Source organism: Ochotona curzoniae, unplaced genomic scaffold (assembly GCF_017591425.1).
Source record: "Ochotona curzoniae isolate NIBS_2020 unplaced genomic scaffold, NIBS_Ocur_1.0 contig_430, whole genome shotgun sequence".
NCBI lineage: Eukaryota > Metazoa > Chordata > Mammalia > Lagomorpha > Ochotonidae > Ochotona > Ochotona curzoniae.
This window is the reverse complement of record NW_024466219.1, coordinates 18,713,422-18,738,451: the sequence shown is the minus strand read 5'-3', so window position 1 is coordinate 18,738,451 and position 25,030 is coordinate 18,713,422. Positions and strand designations below refer to the sequence as shown.

The 25,030-nt window shown below is 48.6% G+C and overlaps 2 protein-coding genes across 5 annotated transcripts; one reads left to right on the top strand and one right to left on the bottom strand.

Moving 5' to 3' along the window:
• Positions 1–793: 793 nt before the first annotated feature.
• On the top strand, positions 794–2,159 carry CUNH1orf74 (chromosome unknown C1orf74 homolog). The gene has a single exon (XM_040985612.1). The coding sequence runs from the start codon at positions 910–912 to the stop codon at positions 1,690–1,692; it is 783 nt and encodes a 260-aa protein (XP_040841546.1). The 5' UTR covers positions 794–909; the 3' UTR covers positions 1,693–2,159.
• On the bottom strand, positions 2,121–24,904 carry TRAF3IP3 (TRAF3 interacting protein 3). Of its 4 annotated transcripts, XM_040985608.1 has the most exons (17): positions 24,712–24,897; positions 21,050–21,487; positions 18,688–18,835; positions 18,479–18,542; positions 18,200–18,224; positions 17,966–17,995; positions 17,776–17,871; positions 13,655–13,717; positions 10,370–10,441; positions 9,039–9,179; positions 8,810–8,947; positions 6,868–7,003; positions 6,252–6,314; positions 5,134–5,193; positions 3,988–4,124; positions 3,288–3,401; positions 2,121–2,387 (listed from the first exon to the last, which is right to left on the bottom strand). In XM_040985608.1, the coding sequence occupies exons 2-17, from the start codon at positions 21,425–21,427 to the stop codon at positions 2,295–2,297; spliced, it is 1,758 nt and encodes a 585-aa protein (XP_040841542.1). In that variant the 5' UTR covers positions 21,428–21,487; positions 24,712–24,897; the 3' UTR covers positions 2,121–2,294. The 4 variants fall into 4 exon arrangements, with proteins under 4 accessions (XP_040841542.1, XP_040841543.1, XP_040841544.1 ...); XM_040985609.1 differs by lacking the exon at positions 5,134–5,193 and having other exon boundaries at positions 24,712–24,899; XM_040985610.1 differs by lacking the exon at positions 13,655–13,717 and having other exon boundaries at positions 24,712–24,895.
• Between the last annotated feature and the right edge of the window lie 126 nt (positions 24,905–25,030).

The following is a 25,030-nucleotide window of genomic DNA, read 5'->3' as shown; positions in this document are numbered from 1 at the left end:
CCAGAACGGGGGACTGGCGTGCCAGATGGCTGGCGCATGCGCAGCACGCAGTCTCGCGGGCCCTGCGCTGAGGAGGTTGCCCGCGTCCTCCTACACCTGCCGGATTTGCGGCGCCGTGGCCCGGACGCCGCACGACTACTTCCTTTCCCGGAAGGAGTTCCTGGGCCCGCGAGCTTGCAACGGAAGCGGAAGAAGAACGTACGTGAGGGAGGCATCCACATGTTCTGTACTGTCGGTTACTATGCTCAGGTGTGGGTGTGTGGAGTGGAGGGAGCCGGTGTTTCCAGGGTATTTGGATGTCTAGGAAAAGCGGAAAGCCATAAAAGTGCAAATAGCAGCTGCCTGCAGTTCTGGAGATTTTTATTTTTGTATAACCCGGTGATATGGGTGTTAAGTGTACATTTTAGTGTAAGTCAGGTTGACCCAGTTGTTGTGAAGGTAGCTGTTCTCCGTGGTAGGAAGAGAAGGGGAAGCTGTTGTTGGAAAGGATAATTTGGAAGCTCGACTTCCATCCCTGCTGGGCAGTTTTTGGTGAAATTGTCTTGACTTTGCCAGATTGCCCTACTTCATCTGTGCTCTGAACCCTTCCGCATGTGGATCAGTCAACATAATTCACACCAGGTAACATTTAGACCAGAAGCCAGAGAGCAAACAGATTTGGCCACAGACCTGAAAGGTTGGGAACTGAGGGACACTAAGCCCCAGATCAGGCAGCATTGGCAACCCCATCCGTATGGGCAGAGGCAGCCCTGCAAAGCCGAGGGAGGGAGCCTGCGAGACTCAGTGGGAAGACTGTAGGTTTCCTGGTGTGTCTCTGGCTGGTTTTAACAGATTGACAATTCTGCTTTGTTTCCAGGCCTTTCCTTCCTCAAGTGTCTGGAGGCTGCCTCTGGTGTTGCTGCAGATTGCATGTCATCACCAAGCCCCCAGCTGCTGGTGGCAGCAGCTCAGCAGACGCTGGGCATGGGAAAGAGAAAGCGGCTGCCGCGACCCATCTGCCTTCAGCTGGCCGCAGAGGTGCTGGCTGTGGCCCGGGGGCTGAAGCCAGCTATGCTGTATGATTACAGTTGTGTAGGCGCATCAGCGCTCCGGACCTACCTGGGGGAGCTTCGGGGGCTAGGCCTCCCGACCCCAGGGCTCCACATTCTTGAGATTGGAGAACACGGCTTGATCGTCAACCCGGAGTGTGTGTGTCAGCACTTGGAGCAGGTGTTGCTTGGGGCCTCCACCTTTGTGGATGTGTCTGGCTCCCAGCCTCAGCCTTCTGTCTGTTCCCTGGAACAGCTTCCGGACTTGAAAGCCATCGTGGCTGAGGTCATCACCCACTTGCGGGGGCTGGAGCCATCCCTGGACATCTCCCACAGCAGGCTGGCTGCCTCACACTGGAATCTCTGTACTGTGTTTGGCGTCCTTCTAGGCTATCCAGTTCCCTACACCTTTTGCCTGAACCAGGTGGAAGACAACTGTTTAGCCATGATTCCACTACGGGTGTTCACTGTTCGTATGTCATGGCTCTTAGATCAAGCTCCGGTCCTGTTCTCATTTAGTGTCCCGGAGAGCTTGTTTCAATCCCTGAGGGACAATCTCAGCACCTGGGAAAAGGACCTCAGAACCCGATTCAGAACTCAGCATGACTTTGCTGACCTCAGCATCTCCACTGAAATGGTTACCTTGCCAGCTGTGGCGCTGTGACTTTATCCTCGCTTGGCCAAGTTACTCTGAATGATCATCTCTGAGTTGGAGAAGGCAAATAAAAATCAACTTAGGTACTAATTCCAGGTGCCTCGAGAACGCTAGAGAAAAATGCTGTGATGAATTGGCTACCTGATTGCCAGTTGCATATTAGCAAGTCTGTGTAGTAGATATTTCATTTTTCACTCTGTAAGAGCTGGTAGGAAGGAGATGCTAGAAAGAAGGGTGATGGACAGCAAGGGGTGCACCCTTGTATGTTGGCACTGTAAACCTACCTGTTCTCTGTGATAGTGTCTCCCAGAAAGGCAGAATCACTGAACTTTTCTGCCTGTTTTTAAAGTTTCAATGGACTTACGCCAAGAATAGACAGGGTGTTAAAGTGTCACACTTGTGATGTGCTGTGCTATTCAGGAATAAACCCAAAGTTCCTAGGGTCAGGTCAGCTTGAATTTTATTTACATTAGTTTTTTTTAAAAAATAAGTCAGAAATTGCAATTCAGTTGGAGGAAAAACAAAACAATCCAAGCTGTCAAATATCCAAACTTGAGTCTCACTGAGTTTCTTACTTGTGATATTCACCAGAGGCAGCTGCCACAAGTTACTCAGATAATCAGGTTATCTTTGTTGGCCAGGAACACTGCCAGTGCTACAGCAGTCACCACCATCAGCACTGGGAGCCAGGGACCACATTGCCTCTGCGGAGGGGAGGGGAGACAGGAGAAAGCAACCATGAGTTGACTGGAGAGGGTAGCAGCAAAACTAATCTTCCCATTCTAGCCCTGTGGGCCCGGCGGCATGGCCTAGCGGCTAAAGTCCTCACCTAGAATGCACCAGGATCCCATATGGGTGCCGGTTCTAATCCCAGCAGCTCCACTTCCCATCCAGCTCCCTGCTTGTGGCCTGGGAAAGCAGTCAAGGATGGCCCAAAGCTTTGGGACCCTGCACCCGTGTGGGATACCCGGAAGAAGTTCCTGGACCCTGGCTTCGGATCGGCATAGCATCGGCTGTTGCACTCACTTGGGGGAAGATCTTCCTCTCTATCTCTCCTTCACTGTGTATATCTGCCTTTCCAATAAATAAATAAATCTTAAAAAAAAAAAAAACCTTGGGGTGGCAGCAGAGAATAATTTTGGACTTCAGTGTTTCTCCCAGTTTCTGTCACCTCGCTTGGGTTCAGACCACTTTCCCAGTGGTGCCTGGTTCAGGAAACCATAGCTGACACTCGTCAGACTCACAAATGCTGATAGAAATAATCAAGGATGGAGATTCTTCAGCCAACCGGTGTGGTTTCTGTTCATACGCCTTCAGCACTATGCTCCTATCCTTGCCACCATGCTCTCGAGAGACTGAAAGAACCTTTCATATTTCAGAGGTGGACAGAGTGTCCCCAGCCGCCCACCTCTGGCTTCAAGTATTCCATGGAAACGGCTTAGATGCACGAGTCTGTTTCCTTTCTGTGTTCGCATGAACCAAATGGATTGGGACAGGCTGACCAGATACTGGCATGGACTGGTAGGTGTTATCAGCAACATGTGGCTGAAGCAGGACTTGTCCCACCACCATCCAGGCCTGTACAGAACAGGAGAACCTCTTACTCTTGGAGGTGGCTGCTGACTCAGTTTCAGCTCTTCTCGGCAGTGTTGCAGCTTGTACAGGCAGGCGAGGTACTCGTCGCTGAGGTTGTCTAACTCTGAATGCAGTTCTCTGCACTGGAGACAATAGCACCAAGGTCATCACCACTGAGTCCACCTAGGACCAGGCCCAGCCAGGGGAGACGTCTCTGGGTGAGTTAGCCCTTCGTTCGTCAGGGATCCTTTTATCCCAGCCTCCCCTGGGGATTTCAGGTTGTCATTCAACTGTCTGATCTAGTTTGGAGTGTGTTCATAGAAATGGCTGATTATAATGCATGTTGTAATAGTAAATTTTATCCATGTAAGTGCTTTTACTGGCAAGTGCTGTGCAAATTGGAACATCAAAGAGTGAAGTGTGCATGTGTTTATGAGTATATACCAAAGAACAGTTGTTTTTTTAGCTACTTAGAAGTTGCTACATAAAGTCTTAAGATACTCCATGTGGGGCAGAGGTAGAAAAATTAGTATGTTTATTAAATGTGTTTGGATTTAGGTTGATTTTGTTAAAGTAACAATTTAACAGAATCGTGAGTAGGAGTGGATATAAATAAGGAAGGAAAAGCAAAGATGCCTGCAGACATCCAATTGCAAGGTAAACTCTGGAATTCCTGCTTCCTGGCTGCCTCTGCTGGCTGGGGAGTCCCTACCTGGAATCATATCTTACCTCCTTCTCCTTGGCCTGGAGCTGCAAAGTCTTCTTTTGCAGCTGGTCTCTGAGATCCCAGTCTTTCTCCTTCCCTGTACCCTCGGGCTCCACTTCTTGATGGGCAGGCTTTGGACTCCACACAGACAAAGCCTGATCTAAAAAAGTGGCCAGATTCTGAGAGATAGGGTGACCCTTGTGAGGGAGGGTCCTGTCATGAGAAACCCTAGTGTTGGAGTGCGAGTGAACCCTTTAGGCCTTACCCTGGGCTAGCCTGAGTGTGGTGGCGTTTTTTGACATAAGGAACTCCCACTGGGCTCCTGCTCAGCCCGAGAGCTGGAGTCAGCTCCTTGTGGTTGGCGTCTTCCTTTTCTTTGTGTCTCCAGTCTTTGGATGCACACCACAGCCTCTCTAGTTCCTGATGTAGGTTTGCTGGATGCCTCAGTATAACTTTTTCCTCCTCCCAAAGTTGGGAAAATGGCAGTCACATCCTAGAGTTTATATTAATGTGGTGAAAGATGGTTTTGCAGTCGGTCTTGGTGGAAGAACACCAGACTAGTCAGAAGATATGCATTTAGCATTGGCTCTGTACTTTGACCGTCAGCCTTTATTTTCTTATCTGTACCTTTTCTTATTTTTGTATTTCTTATCTGCACCACTGTTTTCTGTCTTATCTAGCATGTTGTGCCAGTGTGTGAGGAGTCAGCAAGAGGCCATAAGTAGTGGACAAGTTGGGATCTGCTGCACTCTCTGTGTGCACGGTGCATTCTCAACCAGCTTTGACAGCAGACTTTTTAGGGCTACAGTAAAGTGGCTCTTGCTCGCTACATGCTTTGAGATTGGAAAGTTGGAGAGTCAGGTGTGTAAAAATTACATGAAATCCTGAGTTCACAATGGATTTATTGAAACATTCAACAGACATGCTTTTAGAGAGAGAAGAGAAGTGCTTTTTCATGGTCTGTGTACTTCTCAGTGGTTGTGTAGAGCCACTTTCACTAAGTGTTTCTAGTACCAGTGATCAGTGCTTAAAAGCCTCCTACATGCCTGGCTTAATAAACTCCCGGAACTGGATGAAGGCTCCAGGAGGTCATGTGAGTCCATGGCCTCGCCTCTAGACAGGTGGGGGAAGAGCAGTATCTTAGGAAGTGTGGCGGTGAGTTTGCTGACCTTTTTTTGTTAAGAGTTTCTCTTGTTGTTGAATCTGTGTGGACTGATTCTGCAGCAGACCTGTTAGAAAACATAAGGAATGCGGCTGTGCTGGCATGGTTACCACAGTGTTGCTTGGCTTCAGTATAAAGCTGCGCCCATCTGGTGTGGATTGAACCTCGTTCCCTGGAATCTGTATGTCAACCTCCTCGTCTTTCATGATGTGGACTTAGTTGGAGGACTTTATAAGGCGAATCAGGTTAAAAAGAGGTGGCAGGTAGGCCCTTCTGCAGGAGGACCGGGGTCCTGATGACATGCCCAGGGATGCTTATGGGGAAGACGGTGTAAAGAGACACAGGAAGAGAACAGCCACCGGCCGAGCCGAGGAAAGGGGCCTGAACCAGTGCCTTCTGTCTAAGCCCTCAGCAGGAACCAGCAAGCCCTCAGCAGGCACCTTCAGTTGGACTTCTGGCCTCTAGCCCTGTGAGACTATTTCTCTTCAGGTCACTCAATATGGGGCACATCGTTACAGATACCCCATCCTTATGAGCTCTCCTCACTGGCCTGGCCTTTAGAGCTTACTTAGAACGTGACAGCTTTCTTCATGACTGTCTCCTCAGGGTGTCTGTGATGATTGACACTTAGAAGACGCTCAGTAAGGGCGTGTGTGGGTGTGTGTTCATGAAACTTCTCTGTTCTTCTGACCATTCAGAAAAGTAGTCCTTTTCCCTCCCTGGGCCTGATAGGCAGGGTGAAGTGGAATGAGTCCTGTTTGTGAGTCTTTTATTTTCTGAAGCTATTCCTCATGGCAAAAGTCTATGCAACCCTCATGTACATAATGAGTTAGATAATGACAAGACTAAAGCCACCCTAGAAAGCCTAGTATGTCTTAAAATCTGCTCTTCTGGTAGAAATGCAAGTGGTTTTCCTTGGCATAGAAGGAGAAAAGGAGGAAATCAAGGGAACAGGGGCTACTGTGTAACTTGAGCAGAGCTACAGCAGTGACCTCTCTGGCCCAGAAGAGAGCTGCCATGGCACAGAAGCAAAGTTGATGCCAAAGACCGTACCTCCTCCCCACACTCCTCTGGATGCCCAAAGGTCCCCCCAGGCTCCTTACAGAACATGGGAGGGACACTTACTCTGTAGCTGCTGGACTCTGGTCTCCAGGGCAAGTTTCTCCTCCTCTGACTTCTTTAGCTGATCTGAAAATGAAATAATGCAAACCAGAACTGAGGGATGTGACTTAATGAACTCAACACATGAGGATGACAGGAAGTCATGGTACTGTCTTGTCTGTAGCTTCTGATACATGTCACATGGCAGTTGCTGCATCTCCTGTCTTCACCAGTCCTGAAGAGGTAGACCAGCTCCCAAGTGAGTCTGAGTTTTGATCTTTCCTCTGAGCTGACAATAAGGGCTGTGAGTAGGAAACCCCAACTGCTGTGTATTGTGTCGTAACTGACCTTTCTCTTTCGAATTAGGCATTAGTAGTGACTAATGTGGGAATAGTTGTGGCCTGACCCAGAGGGATGGGCTGGAAAAGAAAGCTCACACAACAAGACCTGCCAGTGAGACAAAATTAATTTTCCATGTTGGATGGTTGAAACAGCCCTACCCTGCCCTGAAGGTGAAATGAAATGCTGAAGCTAAGAGAGCACGGATGAAGGCTCTAGGCCTCTCTCCGCCCAGCTTGGTTCCTCCGCACTCGCTCAACCGCGCTGCCCGCGCTCCCCGCATCTCCCAGGACAAGGGTACCCTGCAGGTCCTGGGTGTCCACACTGCACAGCTCTCTGTCCCTTTGCAGGCATTCAATCTTGACCTGCAGCTCCTGGTGTTCATTCTCCAGAAGTCGCAGGGCCTGGTTCATCTGGGAGTCCCGGCTGTCTGCTCCCTGCAAGGAGGAAGCAGGTCAGTGCTGGGTGGAGGCTGGGGAAGATTTTGGAAAACTGTAGAACAGAAGGACTGTTGGGGAAATGGAAAAATAGGGAAGGTTTGTTTTTGTGTTTTGTTTTTTGTATTCTTCCCTTTGCTCTCCTGACTTTTGTAACAATGTATTAGACTTTTGATATGCACAAAAGTCGTATCAAGTCACCTGACACCTTACTTAATTCTTAAAGAATAGTAAATTATCCCTTTTCTAAGTGTTTTCACTTCTTATTCTAGCTCTATATTTTTCTGTTTTGATCTGGCTATTTTTCACAAACGACTAAAACAAAGACTCTTTCATAAGAATTGCCCTTCAGGGACTCTGCATGATGGTTCAGTGGCTAAATTCCCACTTTGCAGCGCCAGGATCCCATATGGGCGCTGGTTCATGTCCTAGCTGCTCCACTTCCCATCCAATTCCCTGCTTATGGTATGGGAAAACTCTAGTGGATGACCCAAAGCCTTGAGACCCTGAGCGGGAAACCCTGAAGAAGCTCCTGGTTTTGGATTGGCTCAGCTTCAGCCATTGCAGCCATTTAAAGAATGGACCAGCAGATGAAAGACCTTTCTCTGTCTCTCTTCTCTGTAAATCTGATCTGCCTTTCTAATAAAATAAAATCATTCTTTAAAAAAAAAAGGTATCCCTTTTAAGCTAAGCAATGATGGGAAAAGGAAAACAACAGAGTTTGAGATACAGACGTGATAGGAGTGTCCAGCTAGATCCTCTCCTTTGCTGGGACTCACACAGCTCAGCTCTTACCACGTGGACTTTTTGGATCCCTGCTGCAGGAAAATTAGAAAGATCAGCTTTGGGGATGAATCTTCAAATTAAAAACTACAAGCCTGGCGTGGTAGCATAGCGGCTAAAGTATTAGCCTTGCTGGGATCCCATTTGGGAACTGGTTCTAATCCCGGCAGCCCCACTTCCCATCCAGCTCCCTGCTTGTGGCCTGGAAAGGCAGTGGAGGACAGCCCAAGACTTGGGACCCTGCACCTGTGTGGGAGACCTGGAAGAGGCTCCTGACTCCTGGTTTTAAATCGGCTCAGCTCTGGTCATTGCAGCCACTTGGGGAGTGAATCAACGGATGGAAGAACTTTCTTTTTCTCCTCCTCTCTGTATATCTGACTTTCCAATAAAACATAATAAAAGTAAAATCTTAAAAAAATTTAAAAATCATTCAAGTAAATTCTATGCAGAATCATAGCTAATATTTATTTGGATGTTTGTTTTGCCAGGCATTATACCAGCTGTTCTGCATGTATTACCTCATTTAATCCTTACCACTATTCTGGCACATGAATGTTACACTAAACTCATGTTAGCGGTGAAGAAACTCAGGGCTAGGAGAATAGTTAATTTTTCCAAGTTAACAGATTAGAAATGATGGAGCTCTTGAGAATGTGAGGGCCTGCTGTACAAGTTATTGAATTAGTGCCAGTTGGTCTAGGTCAATAGCAGGAGATTGTGAACTGAATGTTCTTTGGGATGGTGCTTGGAGAGTAGGCTGGGTATGACATTAGTTGGCTGGTGAATGTTCCAGCCCAGCTCTTTGCATATGGCTGGTGTCTTTTCTGTGAACACTTAATTCATTTGCATAAACAATGCAGGCCTTCTTGCCAAAACTCCGAATTGGATCTCAGACTCTTAAACAGTGAGTCAGGGTCAAAGTAGGCAGTGTGTGAGGAACTGAAAACCAAATGGCCCCAGTTGCCTTGAAGGCCCCCAGTTTCTGTCACCACCAACCCTCTTTCCGGCTCCCCTGCCCAGCACCTGAAGTTTGGACTGAAGCACGTGGAATTGGCTCTCCAGCTCTCTATGCTGGACCCCTAGGGTCCTCCAGTCCTCCTTCAGGGCCTCGTACTGGCTCCTCCACTCCTCACACTTCTGCTCGGCCAGGGCCAAGGACCTCTGAGGGAAATCAGAAAGAATCCCAGGGAGGTTTGCAGCTGGCCCCCTTGCCCGCTGCTCCCCCAATCCAGGGCCGCTGCCACATCTGTACCTGCGTGCTCTGTAGCTGCTGCTCGGCACTCATCTTCTCCTCCAGCATTTTCTGCAGTGACTCCTTGGCCTTCTGCTCATAGCTGTTCTTTTGATCTTCCATCTCCAGTAGCACCTTTTTCATTCCCCAAGGGGAATATTTCTGCAGATTTGAAGAAGTTCAACAAAATACATTGAGCTTCTGCTTGCCGAACGTTGAGCTGAGATCTAGAAGGAGATACACAGACTGCTTTGCAATTTCACATGGTGCTGTGCCCTCCTTGTGGCTTTCATTCTCATGCCATGCGATTTGGGGCAAGGCAGGCAGCTGTGACTGTCAATTCTGGATCACCTGCTGGGTAAATTGTCAACTGGGTAATGACAGTTTGGGAATCAGTGTGAAATCATCTCTATATAGCTTCGGAATTGGCTAAAAATGTTTGCTAAATGTGAGTGCATCTGACATTTGCGGCATTTTCATGAAAAAACGGATTCATGAGTTGCTATTTGAGGTCATACATGGGGAATGTCCCAATTATTGGACTTACCTAAGGATGGTCACTGGGCAACATTTTGACTATCCTCTGTGGAAGACAGATAGATGGGCTTTTGGGGTTGAATGTGTGTATCACATTAGTTTGTTTGGCATTGTTTAGTTCACAAGAGCCTGATAAAGCAGAGCATATTGGGAGAAAACCTTGTGGGCCAGGAAAAATGTAGGCCAGATGAACTATTCCCCTGTAAGATTCCAAAGATGCAGCCAAGGCTGCTGTGTCTCTGCAACCCCTCAATGGGAGAAGTCAGCCTGGTCCACTTTGTTCTCTCATTTGACATCTTCCCACCTGTCAGGATGCCATCACTTCTCAAGTGTGAAAGCAGACTTTTGTAATCCAAGATTAGTTCAGTCAAGAGGTTACTGACATTGAATAACAATGTCACATAAAACAAAAACAGCAACAACAAAAAACCCAAGAATCACAGCCTTCCACTTCTTTCTGGAAAAGAATGTTGCCCATGTAATGAAAATAATTTTCAAAACTTCTTGTACAACGTTCAACTCATGTATTCAAAGATTGAGACGTATGAGGATCTAGCTGGGTACTATGAATCTTTACCAGAAGGTCTCTCCCTATGGCTTCAGGTATTTTCAAGTTGCCTTGGAAATGACAAGTGTGTGGTGCTGGCAGAGGAGAATGGTGATAGAAATAAAACAAATTTGAGACCAAAGTGACATGGTCAAGCCAGATCTGGGTGAGGAGGAGTGGGTGTGTTAATGGAAATCTGACAGCATTTCTGGGCAGTAGGATTGAGCCAGCCTCCTCATTTAGTTTTAGATTCCTCCAGATTGCTTACCTGGGTACAGGTGTAGAGCTGGTTTTCTAAGGATCTCAATTTGCCCTTCAATTTGTCTTCATTAAGCTGTCCCTGCAGCAAATGGAATGAGTTACTGAGGTCAGACTAAAATAGTTTTTAGGGAGATGATTCCTGTATTCCCAGCCAGCTGCCCAGCCTGTAGTTGGTGCTCAAACAGTGTGAAACCAAACTCTGTCTGCAGAATGGAGGAGCAAAGATAAACCAGCATGTTTAGGTAGGAGACTGTCTTATCTTTCTCTAGTCTAGACCCAGGAAGAGCCAGACTAGCCCCTGCTCTTGCTTTTTTTCCTTGGTGTTTTCTGTCATTTGGCTCAGGGCATCATAGCAGGGGTGTCCTGGGAGGGAAGCTCCTAAGTTGTTCTTTTTTCTCTGTCATTATCCTCCAGCCATGTAGGCAAGTCTGTAGCTTGCCTCCTCTTCATCCTATGTGTGGACCCTTATCTCTAGGGAAAAGGTGAGGAATGCCTAGCATGTGGGCCACTACAAGGTCCTGGAAAACATCTGGTCTAGTCCTGCCATGGCAACCCAAGGCAGAAAATGAAATCCAGCAAATCTGATATGGGATGACTTTTAAGCTGATACATTTGTGTGGCCCACAGATGATGTTATAAATATCCAGGTAGTACTTGGTGGAGAACAGGTTAAGGGGGCCTTGTCTCTCAGGGAACAAGTGTGTGTTCTGTCATTACCTTTGGAAATGGGCTGAACTGTACCCATCCCTCTCCCGCTCTAGGTTCATATAGAAGTTCTAACCATCCACAGAATCTCAGAATGCAGCCTTATCAGAGATAGTGCCTTTGAAGAAGTTATTTATAAAGAGAGGATACCCAGACACCAGGATTGCTGAGGGAGGGGCCTGTGAAGACACAGAAAGAAGATGGCCAGCGGCAAGCCAAGGAGAGACCACAGAGGGCAGGACCCCCTCAACACCTTGATCCCCGATGGGCAGTCTTCAGAGCTACAAGATCATCAGTCTTTTGTTGAAGCCACCTTGCCTGTGTGACGACAGCCTTAGGACCCAGTTGCCTGTTAGTGTCCATGGGGTATTGATGCCAGGACCACTTTCAACCCCATCCCAAAGCTAGGCATGATAAAGACAGTATCTTTATATAATAACCTGTACATGTCTCTCGTGCTTGAGGTCATCACTGGGTTACTTGTGTTACCTAGCACAATGTAAATGCTTTATATATATATGTGTGTGTATATATATATATATATATATATAGTTTTACTTTATTAATATATTATTTAGTAATGGCAAGAAAAGCTTTCTGGAATTTTTTTCCCAAGTATCTGTTTCAAGGTTAGTTGAATCTGGGGATATGGAAATCTCAGATACGAATGGCAAGTACACCAATACCCTCACTTCACACACACACACACACACACACACACACACACACACACTCCCCTCTACCCATGCACATACACTCCTTCTGTTCTTATACACTGACTCCATACGTGCAGACAGCACACTCCCCTCTCCACACAAACAGCACACTTCACATATATATACACACACTGCCCTTTCCACACACACAACTTTACTTATACACACACTCCTCTTTGCACATGTAACACATTTCCCTCTCTAGACACACTTCCACCCACACATTTTCCCTCTACACACATCCACACACTACCTCTCCACAAACACACATAACACTCTCCCTTCTCTGTGCACACACATAACACATCCACCTCTCAAATGTGAAATTATTGAAGGAAGCAAGAAATGAAGGGATAAAGATTGAAAGCAGGTACAGGGGGCCTCCTAGTCCAGTGTGAAGAAATGTGGGGCCTTGCTGGAGTCATGCTCTTGGGCAGGATGCGAGTGGCAGAGAGGCTGGCTGGAAGGGCCCTTCTCCGTTTCTTGGCTTTCCCTACTTCAGATTGCCACCTAGCAACTCCTCTTTCTTCCTGTGGACTTGTCCCTGTGTCCCAGGGAGGACTCCAGTTCTACGAGCCCTGTTTGATTCAAGGTGTGTATTTGGGAAGGTTATTCTGGAAAGTGCTAGTGATGAGAGCAAAGCTCCCAGAGAAGGGGTCATGGTTGCTCAGCAGCAAGCCTTTATTTCATGTTCCTCCTTTGTTTTCTTCCCAGCCAGGCCCTGTGGGACGCTTGTGGGGTCTGCACATTCTACTTTTCAATCCAGACACGCTGAGGTCCCTCTTGGCAGATGGCCTGTGGGTTTCCAACCCCCCTGACATTTCCGGTCTGTAACGGTTTCCTCTGGGGCTAGAGGAGGGGCCTCTGTCTTCCTCTCCTGGTTTCAGAGCGCCTGGGGGAGGCAGGAAGTGGTATCTCACAGCTCCTGTTTTGATCTTGTTTAGCTGAATCTTCTAACCATGGGAGCCAGGGGGCGCCCCCACCCTTTCTGCTTCCTGTGTTACTCAGCTGGGCCTTGCAAAAGCAAAAAGCTCTGCCAAAAATAATTTTTTAAAGTGCCTCCTACTATTAATGTTTTTCCTGATGTCTCATGTAAGAGTGAACTGAGAGTCAGGGATTTGAAATCAACAATAACCACAGGACTTTAGGACAGATAAAAGAGATGGACAAAGATTTCCACTGTTTGCATCCTGGGGGAACTGGTAAAACGGCTGCATTCCCCCCACTGGCCTGGTCATAGCCAGTGCACAGGCTCAGAAATCCACCAGCTCCATACCCCCCTGCCCCTTCAGGTTCAAGTCTTCTCATTTCATGCGTTTTCCATTGCCCAGACTCTTACTACATAGAACATAGTCAAATGCACAAATTTAAGGCTTATCTTGTTACACTTTGGGAAAGATACCGGCCCAAAGCAGTATTCTTAAACCCTCCTCCCAGTCTCCTGCACTTTCTGGGCAGCTCCTCTGTGCCTGTCTCATAGTATGGCTTCAATCCAGGATCTTGCCTCTTCTGTTTTTGCATTTTAGCCCTAAACTCAGATTACTTTTTCCACCCATGTTGTAATACAAGACAATTCACAATTTAGCCCCAGGAGTGGGGATGCAGGGCCACCCAAGTCTGAGGCTTGGACAAAATCTCATGTGCTCCAGACTCCCCAAGGCCGGCAGGAAGGTCACAGCCAAGTGGTTGCAAATGGGCCATGTGTTTTCCTGGTCTTGGCCCTGGTTCTCCCCACACTGAAACGCCCAGGGTTACACTCTGGGAACAAGTGCTCATCATAGTCCAGCCCCTGTTATACCCTGCACACCCAGGGCTTGGAGGACACAGTAACCCTGGTGGGAAAAGGGGGCCCAGGCAGAAGCTGTACACACCTGGTGCCGGTCTGACGGCTTCGGCTTCTGTTCTGCTTGGTTTTCCCCTGCCTCTGACCTGTTCTGCAAAAACACACCACCTCCTCACCACAGAAGCACCAGCCCCCAGCTCCTCTGGGGTTGTTCCGACCCTAGCCAATCCCCTGCTGTGTTGTCATCTTAAGATCTCAACTTCTACTTTGCAGATCTTCACACCCAAGGGTGCTCTGCTCCTGCTTTCGTACTGCTTCCATGGTGAGGGCTTGCATTCTCTGCTGCCTGGGCTGTTTCTGCTCTGAGGATTGGACCCTGCTTAGGAGTCAAGCAGAATGCCTTAGGTCCCAGTGTGTCCCAACAGCCCAGTGGCGGAGGCCACTGAGGGTGCCAAGCCTCAGGGGTCTCACTGAGATCTTGCTGTGAGTTTTTCTGCATGTGTAGTTGGACATTCAAATCAAACAGGCCAAGTGGAAAAAGTCAAGTTTGAACTGGGCTCAACGTGAGTCCCTGTTCTGGCTACATTCCTCCAGTTGCTTTCCCCACATTCCACAGACAGGGCTGTCCTTTCTTTGAAGTTGAGGCTTACATGGGAGGGATAGAGTGGAATTGTCCTCTTTCGGAGAAACCAGAGCTCTCAACTGAAATGTCTGAATATTTTTCATAAAAACAGGAAGCTGGGGGGAGGGAGGGAGTTTGATGGAGAGGAGGAAGAAGAGATGGGTGAGGATTGGGAGGGGCAGAAGAAGGGAGGGAGAAAACCACAGGCAGAGAAACTTCTCTGGGGCTTAGTATGGAGTCCAACTACCCCTCTGAGTGTACACCGGAAATGTCTTAATATCTTCCCCTACCCCAACCATGGCTACTAAGCTTGCTGTCACTCTTGCTTAGGTGTCATTGGGATAGACAAGAGGCTCTGTTACCCTCGGCCAAAGCCAGGATTCTTTTCAAAACGAAGATCTGATTCCAGACCTAAGCATGGGCCCGACACAGCCATGGGTAGGACTGGAACCTTGGGAAAGACAGAGTTTCATGGCTACTCTTTTGCTTACATGGGGCTGGGATAGCATGCATCCTCATTGCATTTTCTTTACAAAGGGCCCCTATGTTACTCAAATTGGATAACAGTCCGCACAACATGAAAAGAGTCCAAATCCCATAATCCCAGAGAGCATCTGTTCTGGTCATTTCAGTCATGCTCTGTGAAACCTAGTGCTTTGCCAATCCTAGGCCTGCAACCATCCTGGTTCCTGTGCCTTTCTGCTCCTTGCCCACCCCCATTGTCATTCCTGCTTGCATGTTGGTGAACTTGGATGCCCATGCTGGTGGTTCATTTTCATTCTCCAAGACCCAGCTAAAATGACCCTGCCTGTGGATCCTTCCTCAGTTCACCTTGGACAGCACAGTTCTTTTTTCACGGTCTGTTTTTGCGTATACCACCACTATAGCCTTACCACACTGCCTGAAGGCTATGTTGTGTATCTCTCTCTCTTTTTAGTTTTAAATTTTATTATTATTTATTAAATGTGTAGTATCTTTTCATTGTGTGTGAGCAAGTGTATGTGTGTGTGAGAATGTGCGTCTTCCCAGCTGGGCTGTGAGTCTGTTAAGAGCTCCTTGTTGCTGAACTACAGGGCTCAGCCCAGAATGGGAATTTATCAGATGTCAACTGAATAAAAGAGATGATCTCAATTTTAGTTTTGGCATTGGAAAGCACCTGGCATATACAGCTGTCACCCCCACCCTCCTACTCTGCCAATGAAAAAGACTTCCAACCAAGAGTCCTGAGCATAGGCTCCCGGAATTCAGGTTCAGGGACTGTCCTGGGGAGGCAGGGCTGCACTTCAGATGGCTCCTTTAAGTCACTGCAGATTTGGCTTTGTTTTGCCCCCTCTGCCTGCTGTGTTTCTCCCTCCTAAGCCCAAGCCATCTTCACAGTAGAGTGAGGAGAGGCAGCTCTGTGGCTTACCCTACCCCACTAACTCATGCCTCCAGGGGTTTCAAACAACTCCTAACTTCTTAAATGTAGGGGTATTTCATGAGGCCAAAGAGCCCCTGGAAATCCCTCAGCCCTTCCCAAGGAATCTGTATGATCCACCTCTGTGTGACTGAATTTCCTGCACAAACTTTATCCAAAAGAAGGGATTGCCACAGGCTGAGTTTAGAAGCACACATGAGAGAATCTGGCTTTCACTCAGCCAGACAGTAAGGAGGTTTACAGAAGTCCAAAGCAGTCCCACTCCTCTCACTATTTTATTTTTAAAATGTGAGTATTTGGGGCCAGCACAATGGCTTAGGTGGCGAATCCTCTACCTCCCTAACACAGCATCCCATATGGACACTGGTTCATGTCCCAGCTGCACCATTTCTGATCCAGCTCCCTGCTTATGTCCTGGGAAGGCAGTGGAGGATGGCCCAAGTTTTTGGGACCAACACTCCTGTGAGAGACCTGAAAGAACCTGGCTCCTAGTTCCTGGCGTCAAATTTACTCAGCTCTGCCCAGTACAGTTATTTGGGAAGGAAACTGGCAGATGGAAAATCCTTGTCTTTCCCTCTCTCCACAAATCTGTCTTTCCAATGAAAATAAATAAATCATTTATAAAAGTGGGTATTTTTAATAAAAATATATAACTTAGGTTAGCATGAAATGGTTTTATGATGGTTATTTTTTAAAGGAGTAAATATTTCTAGGTTTCTGTTTTATTTTCTAACATGGTAAATTCTTTTTTTTAAAAAAAATTTACCCCTTTTTAAAATTTATCTGGTAGTCTTGCAGAGAATGGAGACAGAGAGACATCTTTTATCTAGTGGTTTATTTCCAAATGGCTGCTCTGGCAAGGCCTGGCTAAGGCCAAAGCTGGGAACCGGGAGCTTCATCTGGCTCTCCCATGTGGCTGGCAGGTGTGCAAGCATTTGGTCCATTTTCTGTTGCTTTCCCAGGCACGGAACAGGGAGTTGGATTATAGGTGGAGTAACTGGGACTCAAACCAACACCCATATGTAATACCAGCATTGCAAACAGTGGCTTAACCTGCTGACATACAACATCTGCACTCTAACTTGGTAAATTTTGATATGAAAAAATCCAAATTTTTTTTTTCAGGACGTTAAATACTTTTTAAAAAAAAGTACCACAAAGCAGTTCTGAGGGTAAAATAAAAATGTTGGAGAAGGGCTGGCATTGTGGTGCAGTGGGTTAGGCTTCTACTTGTAATGTCACCATTGTATATTAAGAGTATCCGTTAGAACCCCAACTGCTCAGCTTTCTATCTGATAGCTTCCTACTAAATTCACTGGGAAGACAGCAGATGATGGTCTGGTGCTTGGGCTCTTCCCAGCCATGTGGGAGTCCAGGATGGAATTCCTGGCTCCTGCCTTTTGCCTGGCCCAGCCCTGGCCATTTGGGTAGTGTTCTAGTGAATGAAAGATCTCAGTTCACCCTCTCTCTGTTACTCTTCCTAGCCAATAGCAAACAAAAAAATGTTTTCTTTTAAGAAGCTGGCAGACCAACCAATGCGTGAGACTCTATCCCGCCCCTAGATCTTGCTTGAATCATATGTTCTGCCTAGAATGCTGTTTCTACTTTCACATTTGGCTGGCTAATGTGTCATGCACAGCTTCTTATCGTCTCCCATATCTTGAGGCCATCTCTGATCTCTCATACCTTTGATCATTAGGCATCTGCCTGTCTTAGCCATGGCTCAGTCAGTACAGGGAACATGCTCCCTGAGTATCTATAGGATGAAAGGACTAAAATCAGAGGCCTGAATTTTAGTTCCAGTTCTGCCACTGACTATATGACATGGAGCAAGACACTTAAGCTGTCAGAGACACAATTCTTCACGAGCAAAATGAGAAGATTCAATTAGATCATTTCTAAATTCCCGCATCACCCTGGCTTCTGAGTAATGGGTGTGGCTGGCAGCAATGAGTGTTGGTATGAATCCCAAAGAAAAACAATGGACATTTACCATCTTCACTAATATAAACTATACTGGAATTTTCCTTCTTGCTTTCCAACAAATTGAAAAATGGCCATTGTTCCCACTTTTGGTTTTGGTCTTCCTGGTGGGTGTGGGTAGAAAGGTGAGATGGGCACACCTGGATGCCCATGAGCTTTACTGAAACAATGACCTTGATTCTCTTACCTTCCACGAGCTGTCAGAGGCCTGAATCAGCGTGGACAACAGGTCTTGGAGAATCACCATTTTCTGTTTTAGGATCAGCTCCCTTTGGAGGGCTTCCTGTGTAGGGGAGAGAGTAGAAAGCCGCATTTAAGAGGACTCCCTGGTGGAGAAGAGGCAGGTGAATGCATCAGCGGTGGGAGAGGACACTTACTTTGAGGTATTCGGAAAGCTGGATGATTTCCTAGAAAGAAAGAAAAGGGTATTTAAGGGGACTTTTGAGTCCCTGCAATTCTGGGACGTGGAACCATAGCAGACTTTCTGGCTTGGGGCTGTAGGCCCTGGACTCACCACCCCCAGTGCTACCCCAGAAGAAGGGGCCTCGAGTTGATCATGGAATTCCATAGTGTTGGATCTTAGACTCCTTCCCAGGGATGGATTTTCTTACCTTATCTAGAACTGCCACTCCGTAACTGGGAAGAGAAGAAGAAACGACAGTGGACATCAGGCTAGTCGGGAGGCCGCAGGTGGGGTTTCTCTGGGATCTTTGCTGAATAGCCTGTGGTGGGTGGGTCAGGGGGAAGGGCTTCCTCTTTCCTGACTGAAGTGGGCATGGAAATCATTGTGCTCCCCTGACATGCTGGGTGAAGGTGTTCAAGTCAGAGCTTAGGAGACAGAAATGGGTGGGATGTGAAGGGGTCGGGGCAGGACTGTGAGAGGAACTCACTTGGTTTGCTGACTGGCATCATTCTTCAGGGTTGGGAGTGATTCTTCCACCTTGGTCTGAGTGCCTGAGAGGAGAAGGAGGGTACAGCAACTTACAGCTTGTTGAAAATACGGGAGGGAAATGAGGAGAAACAGAGACTCTCCAACGAGCTGGAACAGCTGTGTAGGATTCTTTGCCAACCCCATTGAGCCAGGGAGCACCGCCCTTACCACGGTGATGTTTGGGCGGTTTCCTAAGGGAAGGATCCTGTGGCGGGAGTTCCCTTGCCATTGGGGAGGACTGGTCAGCCTGGTCCCTCTGGATGACTGAGGGAGGGAGGCGCTGGCCTGGCATGATCCTGAAGCTGGTCTCTGTCACCTGGAATGCAAAGAGGGGATACTAAAAGCCACTGCCCAGAGCCTCAAACAAGAAGATTTTCAAGATGGTTCTGAGAGATGAACAATGATGGTGTCTGCTGTGGCCTGAGTGATCCTGTGGAACTTTGGAATATTCAGGTCAGAGTGAAGAGCCCTCACGTTAGAACCCACACCCTCAGGAGCAGAGAGGCACGAAAGCTGGCCTTGTTATCTGCTCTCTGTCCCGTGAGGATGCAAGGAGAAGGCCGTTGGTATCCCAGGAAAAATGCCTTCCACACATGCTCGTGGGGCTCTGGAATTGTAAGAAATAAGCGTCTTGTTAAATCCTCCCAGGACATGGTTACTGGTGACAGTGTAAATGTGCCAGGACTGCAATGCAGGTCCAGTGACCCACACAGTCCTCAAGGCCACAGGCTTCAGCTGCACCTGCCTACCTTGTCCTGGCTGGCTGGAGTGGTCAGGCCAGGCAAATGTGGGAGCCAGATCTGTCTTTAATAGTTCCACTCTAGAACTCCCGATCTAGGGCCCAGCACTATAGCCTAGAGGCTAAGGTGCACCTTTAACACATATCCTTGCATGCACCAGGATCCAGTATAGGCACTGGTTCTAATCCAGCGGCCCCCCTTCCCATCTAGCTCCCTGCTTGTGGCCTGGGAAAGCAGTCGATGGCCCAAAGCTTTGGGACTCTGCACCCACATGGGAGACCTGGAAGACCTGGCTCCTGGCTTTGGATTGGCTCATCTCTAGTTATTGCAGCCACTTGGGGAGTGAATCAGCAGATGGAAGATCTTCCTCTCTGTCTCTTCTCTTCACTTCTCTATATACATCTGCCTTTCCAATAAAAGTAAATAAATCTTAAAAAAAAAAAAAAGAATCCCTGATCTATACTGTTTGATCCCAGCCACTTCCAAACCCATTGTGGCAATGTAGAGAAAGAACTGAATGCGTGTGGGGTGAGGGGATCTGGCTTTCTGGAACTCAGCCTGCTATGTGGAAGAGACTGCATAACAGACGAGCCACAGGTTCCTTCCTGTGTTCTAAGGGATCAGTGCCTTGCTTTTAGTAATGGCTGGGGGATCGTTGAGATTTTATGTGAAGAAAAGGCAAGGTAGGAAGCTGCAGAGAGTGGCAGCGGTAAGGGTAACAACTCAGTTTGCTCTGTGTTGTCTTCTTACAAACTCGGGAGGTCTGTGTTGGTGACATCACTGTGGCATGCCATCAGTTGGACTGATTCAATCTCGGTAAAACCTTACATGTCTGGTAGGTGGACGTGGAATTCTGGAATTCTTAATGAATTTCTGTTTCTTGTTTTTTCCTTCTGGATTTTTTTTTTTTCCTCTTGCAGCAAAATACATTGAGAAGTCCTTACCTTAGGAAGCACAGAGTTTGTTTTCTTTTGCAGTTGAGCCCCAGAATCTTTTCTCTGAACAGTCTCTCCCATTGCATGCAGTGGGGCCACCAGTTAAGAAGCCCACATGGAGTCCCTGCTTGGAGGCTGGCATAGTGCCACGTGTTTCCAGGGAAGACAGCAGACCCATCCCCTCTGCCTGTGTGCTCACGGCACCAGTGGGAAGACAGATGGTTTGCGGGCCGAGGTTGGCTCATCTCCACATACCCTGGTGTTTGCCACCGCTGCTGCTGTTTCCCATGCCAGACTAACGGGCCTTCTAAGAGTTAAAACCTAAGATTTATAACCTCACAAGCTCAGAGAGAGCAAGATTGACCAGAATGAGGCCAGGGAAGGCTCCCTGGACCAGAATGAGTCCTTAACCAGGTGAATTTGGTAGAACTGGAATGGCCAAGGGAAAGAGAGGAAGAGCAGGTACCACAATCTTGCAGAAGAGAACAGATTGTGTGTGTGTGTGTAGGAAGCAGGAAATATCAAGAAGAGTGGCCATGCCTGGCATTTAGGGATTTAATAAATAATGCATGAATCATGGGTGGATGAAGGTTACAGGATAGCTTAGCAGATAAGATAGATGGCCCAAATTTGAACTAACACTGGGTATTGGCAATGGGTTTGTTTATGTATTTGTTTCTCCCAGAAGGCAAGTGAAAACAAAACTAAAAAATGAGCTAAACAAATAAAAGCATTGCAGCAAAAGTCCCCTGTGTGAGTAAGTGGCTGGTGAATGGAGACCTGCCTATGTGACCAAAGAATAAGAGACTTAACAGAATCACTTTCTCATGACCTTGAGCCAGCACTCCCCCTCACCTTGGCAGCAGTACTTGCCTGGACATGGCCCATCTGCTGTCCGGGGGAGGAGATCCTGCTGGTACAAGCCAAGGGCCCCTTTGTGGCGGCTGCCTGGTGTGTTCTCCTAGAGAGGGCTTGCCCCCTGGTCCCTGGATGCCATGCTTGGCCTTTCTCCTCCACCTCCAGCCTCCTCCTCTGGAAAAACTGCTGGTGCCGAGCTCTCTGGAGCTGCTCTCTCTGCTGGGTCCTCATCGTCTTCCCCACTTGGCGGCAAGTGGTAACGTTGGGGCGACAGCAGCGGCTCTGACGGGTCTCCTGTCGGCGCTCACACTTGGCCTCATAGCTCTCAGCCCACCGGGCCAAGCCGGGGGAGGGCCTGGGGTCTGGCCTGATCATGGTGACCTCCGGAGCACCTGTTGCACTTGGCTTCCAGCTCCTTGAATAGCCGCCTGGACCCTGCCAAATGCCAAGAGGGAGGTGTCAGAGGACAAGAAGAAAAATGACCATCTCCCTGGCCTGGGGAGGGGGGCCAGGCGGCAGTTCTAGCACAGTGCTCCCTCCATGGGTATGGAACCTGAGGATGTGAGGATGTCCAGCTCAGAGTCTGGGCCCCTGAGTCAAGCTCTGGTGAACTAGTAAAAGCTAACAAAAGCAGATTCCTGATCTATCCTCCTAACCTGCGTCACTGTAAAATGTGAGTCTCTCTAGCTGCTGTGGCTTCCTCTAAGTCGTGGGCAATAATTGGTAGTCAGAGTAATTTCATTTTCCACACTGTGTGTTCATTTTCCAGACTTGTAGAGAAACAGTGAAATCACTCCTGTGCCCCTTAATCCTCCAGCCTATGAGGAGAGTTGGCATCTTTACTGCTGTCTTGGCCTACTCTGGCACTGAAATAGTTGAGTGACCCAGAGGGCTAACCCGATCCTCCCTGGGAAGTGACAAGTCCTGGCACCGGTGCCTGCTGCTGTCTTCTCAAGCTTTGGTAACCACCCTGTGCTCCTGGAGGTCTGCCACCCATCACCCTGACATTGGTCTGTGGATACCCATTCCACTCCCAGGGACGGCTTCTGCTTCTTGGGCGCAAATCAAATCACATCAGTATCGATCAGATACCTATCACCTGCCCAGTTCCAAAAAAAGACCCATTTCACCATTTCAGAGCATCTCCCTAGCTCACAGAGATGAGGGAGGGTTACATATCTTTAGGATCATCTGCTTAGGCTGAAGTCTGCTGCCAAAATTGTGCCCTCCAAAACAACACACACAAATCACACCCAAAAGAGTCTAAAAAAAGTCTGTCCTTGTGAACAAAGACTGGAACCACATGTGCCCAGGGAAGCAGGCTTGATGTGGAGGCTGCCCCTGACACCTTGCATGTTGTCTCCCTGCTATTCCCAAGGCATCCAGATCCAGTCCCTTCTTCCCTCTCAATCACTCTTGTTCTTTCCTACGCTCTCCCACCTACCTTCTGTAAATTTGTTTATTCTCCTAGCACGCTCAGGTAGCTTTGCCGAGCGGGGATGAATGTGTGTGGAGCTGGATCCTGAGCTTTGGAAATCCTGTGCTGTGTATGCTCTGGCCACTGGGGTCAGACCTGGCACTGATGAGGGAAGAGGGACACCCCCTCACAGCTGCTGCCTCCTTTCTCTATCCCAGGATCTCATTACCACCACCCTGGGAGCCTGGGCTCCTAGGTAGGGGAGAGGCAGTGTTTGCTCCACCAACCAGCAACCTTTAGCTAGCCCTGGCTCTGTGAGTTTGTTTATGGGCCAAACTGACTCCACAGGTAGTGGCCTCCCTGCCCCCAGCCTTTTTTGGGGGTAGATTTTGCTGTTCATTCTAGCTCAGCCTTGAATTCTCTGCAGGGTTCCTGCTCTCTGGCTAATATACCACCCGTTTCCCAGGGTCACAGGCTGGGCGGTCCCACTTTCTGAGAGGGGTCCTGATGTGGGCAAGCCTGGACACTCACAGACGCCTTACTCTTAAGGGTGGGGGCAGGGCCTTCTGGCCTCAGGTGGCACTGACCCCAGTGAGGCTTAGGAGGATGCCTGTGTCAGTCCTTTGTGGCCTATTTCCAAAGGGCCTCATTTTTGTGACTTCTGTCTTCATTCTTACTAAGTCTGTCACTGTTACCTGTGTATGGTTTTTGGATAAACTGTTAACTCTAAGCCCCAGTTTTCTCCTTTATGGAATGGGGGTCGTCAGGTTATGAGTTAAATGGCAAAGTACACTCTAGGCCCCTGGCTTGTGGCACACAATAAATGTCACTTTTTTTTCTATAAATACACACACAATATTGTTAGGAATATCCTTGTTGTGCTGTTTTGGATGCTGAAGACTTGGTGCAGGAAGACCAAAGCTCCAGGCTGAATGAGCACCCCTGGGATGGGGAATGACCAAGCATGTCCTCTACTTCCACACCCCTCTCTGTCTTTGAAGGAGTCCGTTGTTTGCCAGGGGGAGAGGGTGCTCATTGCAGGCTGAAATCATTTCACTGCTTTGGCCTGTCTGACCTCTGGGTTTGGGCAGCGAGGAGAAAGGACTTCTCTGTGGTCCCTGAAACAACTCCCATCTCAATTAGGCCAAACAGGAAGGGCAAGAAGAGATGAAGGGGAAGAACTGCCACCCAGCCTGCCTGCATCTGGCCATCAAATGAGGGGTATGGGGCCGCCTTCCTGTCTGCCCCCAGTCACACAGGCTGGTAGGGGGACAGAACCTCCGATGCAGGGGAACCCTCCAACCCTGCTGCTGTGGGAATAAAGGCCTGAGATGAGATCCCTAAGGGCTGCCCACCGAAATACGGAGAGGACATCCCTCCACTCTCTGTGTCCTCATGGGTGAACGTTAGGACTTGGAGTCCAACAGCAGAGTGGCAGCATGGAGGGACCCCTTGTGATTGGGAGCATGCCTAGACCCTGGGTCCACACACCCATTTGGGTGCAGAGTGGTAACAGCTAGACGGAACCATACCAAGCTGTCTGGGATGTTTGGGCTGTGCTCAGTTGTTTCAAAAAGACAAAAGCCTGTGGAATTGCCCAGTGGCAGAAATGGGCTTCAGGAGAAAAGGGAACTACCTCTCTGTAGGGTTCATAGATTGGTCAGGGGGCATCCCTGGGTGCCCCCTTGGCAACACAATAGGGCTCAGTTGGAGCTTCACAGAAGAGGTGGTGTTGGCTGGGGGAGCTTTCCTCACTCACATATACTGTCTCTCATTCAGCAGTGGCCTTGTCTCTGCCTAGACAACCTGGCTGTGGATGCAGAGACACCACATGGCTTCCGGCAGGGGCCTGGCCTTCCTGCTTCAGAGTTCTCAGTGTGAGCCACTAAGGCTCCTGCCTCAGTCCTGCCATGAAGGGAACTGTGAGAGGTCCTTTTATTCATGCCCCTCAAGGCTCAGAGGCCTGTGGCCTCCCTGGCACCTGGCTCAATCATGTTCTAATTCAATGGAGGGAGTACAGGGGAGCTGGGGGCTGTGTCTCTGTTCTGTAGCCAGTGCCTCAGGAAAGGAAAGCAGTTCAGGACATTCTTGGCTACCCAACCTGCCCCCCATCCAACACCCTTGACCTACATCACTTACTCCAGGGTCTCCCTCTGCACCCAGGGAAGCTCAGTAACAGAGCATCCAGCGTTGGAGGTCCCAAGCCTGGACACCCAAGCATCCTCCTCCTCCTCTTAGTTACCTTTGTGTCCCAGGCTCCACCCCAGGCTGCTCACGAAAGCATTCCAGCTCCTGGGGAGGTGGGTCTTGGCGCTGGTCTCAGACGGAGTGTGGCAGCAGCTGAGTGAAGTGCAGGCTCTGCGTCCACAGCTCTGCTGCACCCCCACTTGCATTTCCTTTCTTAGTACTCTTTCTTTGCGTACAGCAACCTTGATGAAACAGGAAACAGACAAAGCCACAATGCTCACAAACCCCAGTTCCTCCCTCTGGCTCTCTGGCACCATCTGAGTGGGCCCCTGAACCCTGAGGCCCTTGGGGCTGAGCTTGGTGGCTCCTCCCAT

Excerpts from the sequence above, each read along its gene's own strand:
- CUNH1orf74 (XM_040985612.1), top strand. The coding sequence starts at position 910 with ATGTCATCACCAAGCCCCCAGCTGCTGGTGGCAGCAGCTCAGCAGACG.
- TRAF3IP3 (XM_040985608.1), bottom strand. The coding sequence starts at position 21,427 with ATGATCAGGCCAGACCCCAGGCCCTCCCCCGGCTTGGCCCGGTGGGCT. Across the intron at positions 18,836-21,049 it reads AGGCAAGTACTGCTGCCAAG|GTGACAGAGACCAGCTTCAG; the intron begins GTGAGGGGGAGT and ends TTTGCATTCCAG. Across the intron at positions 3,402-3,987 it reads TCCAGGCCAAGGAGAAGGAG|TGCAGAGAACTGCATTCAGA; the intron begins GTAAGATATGAT and ends TATTGTCTCCAG.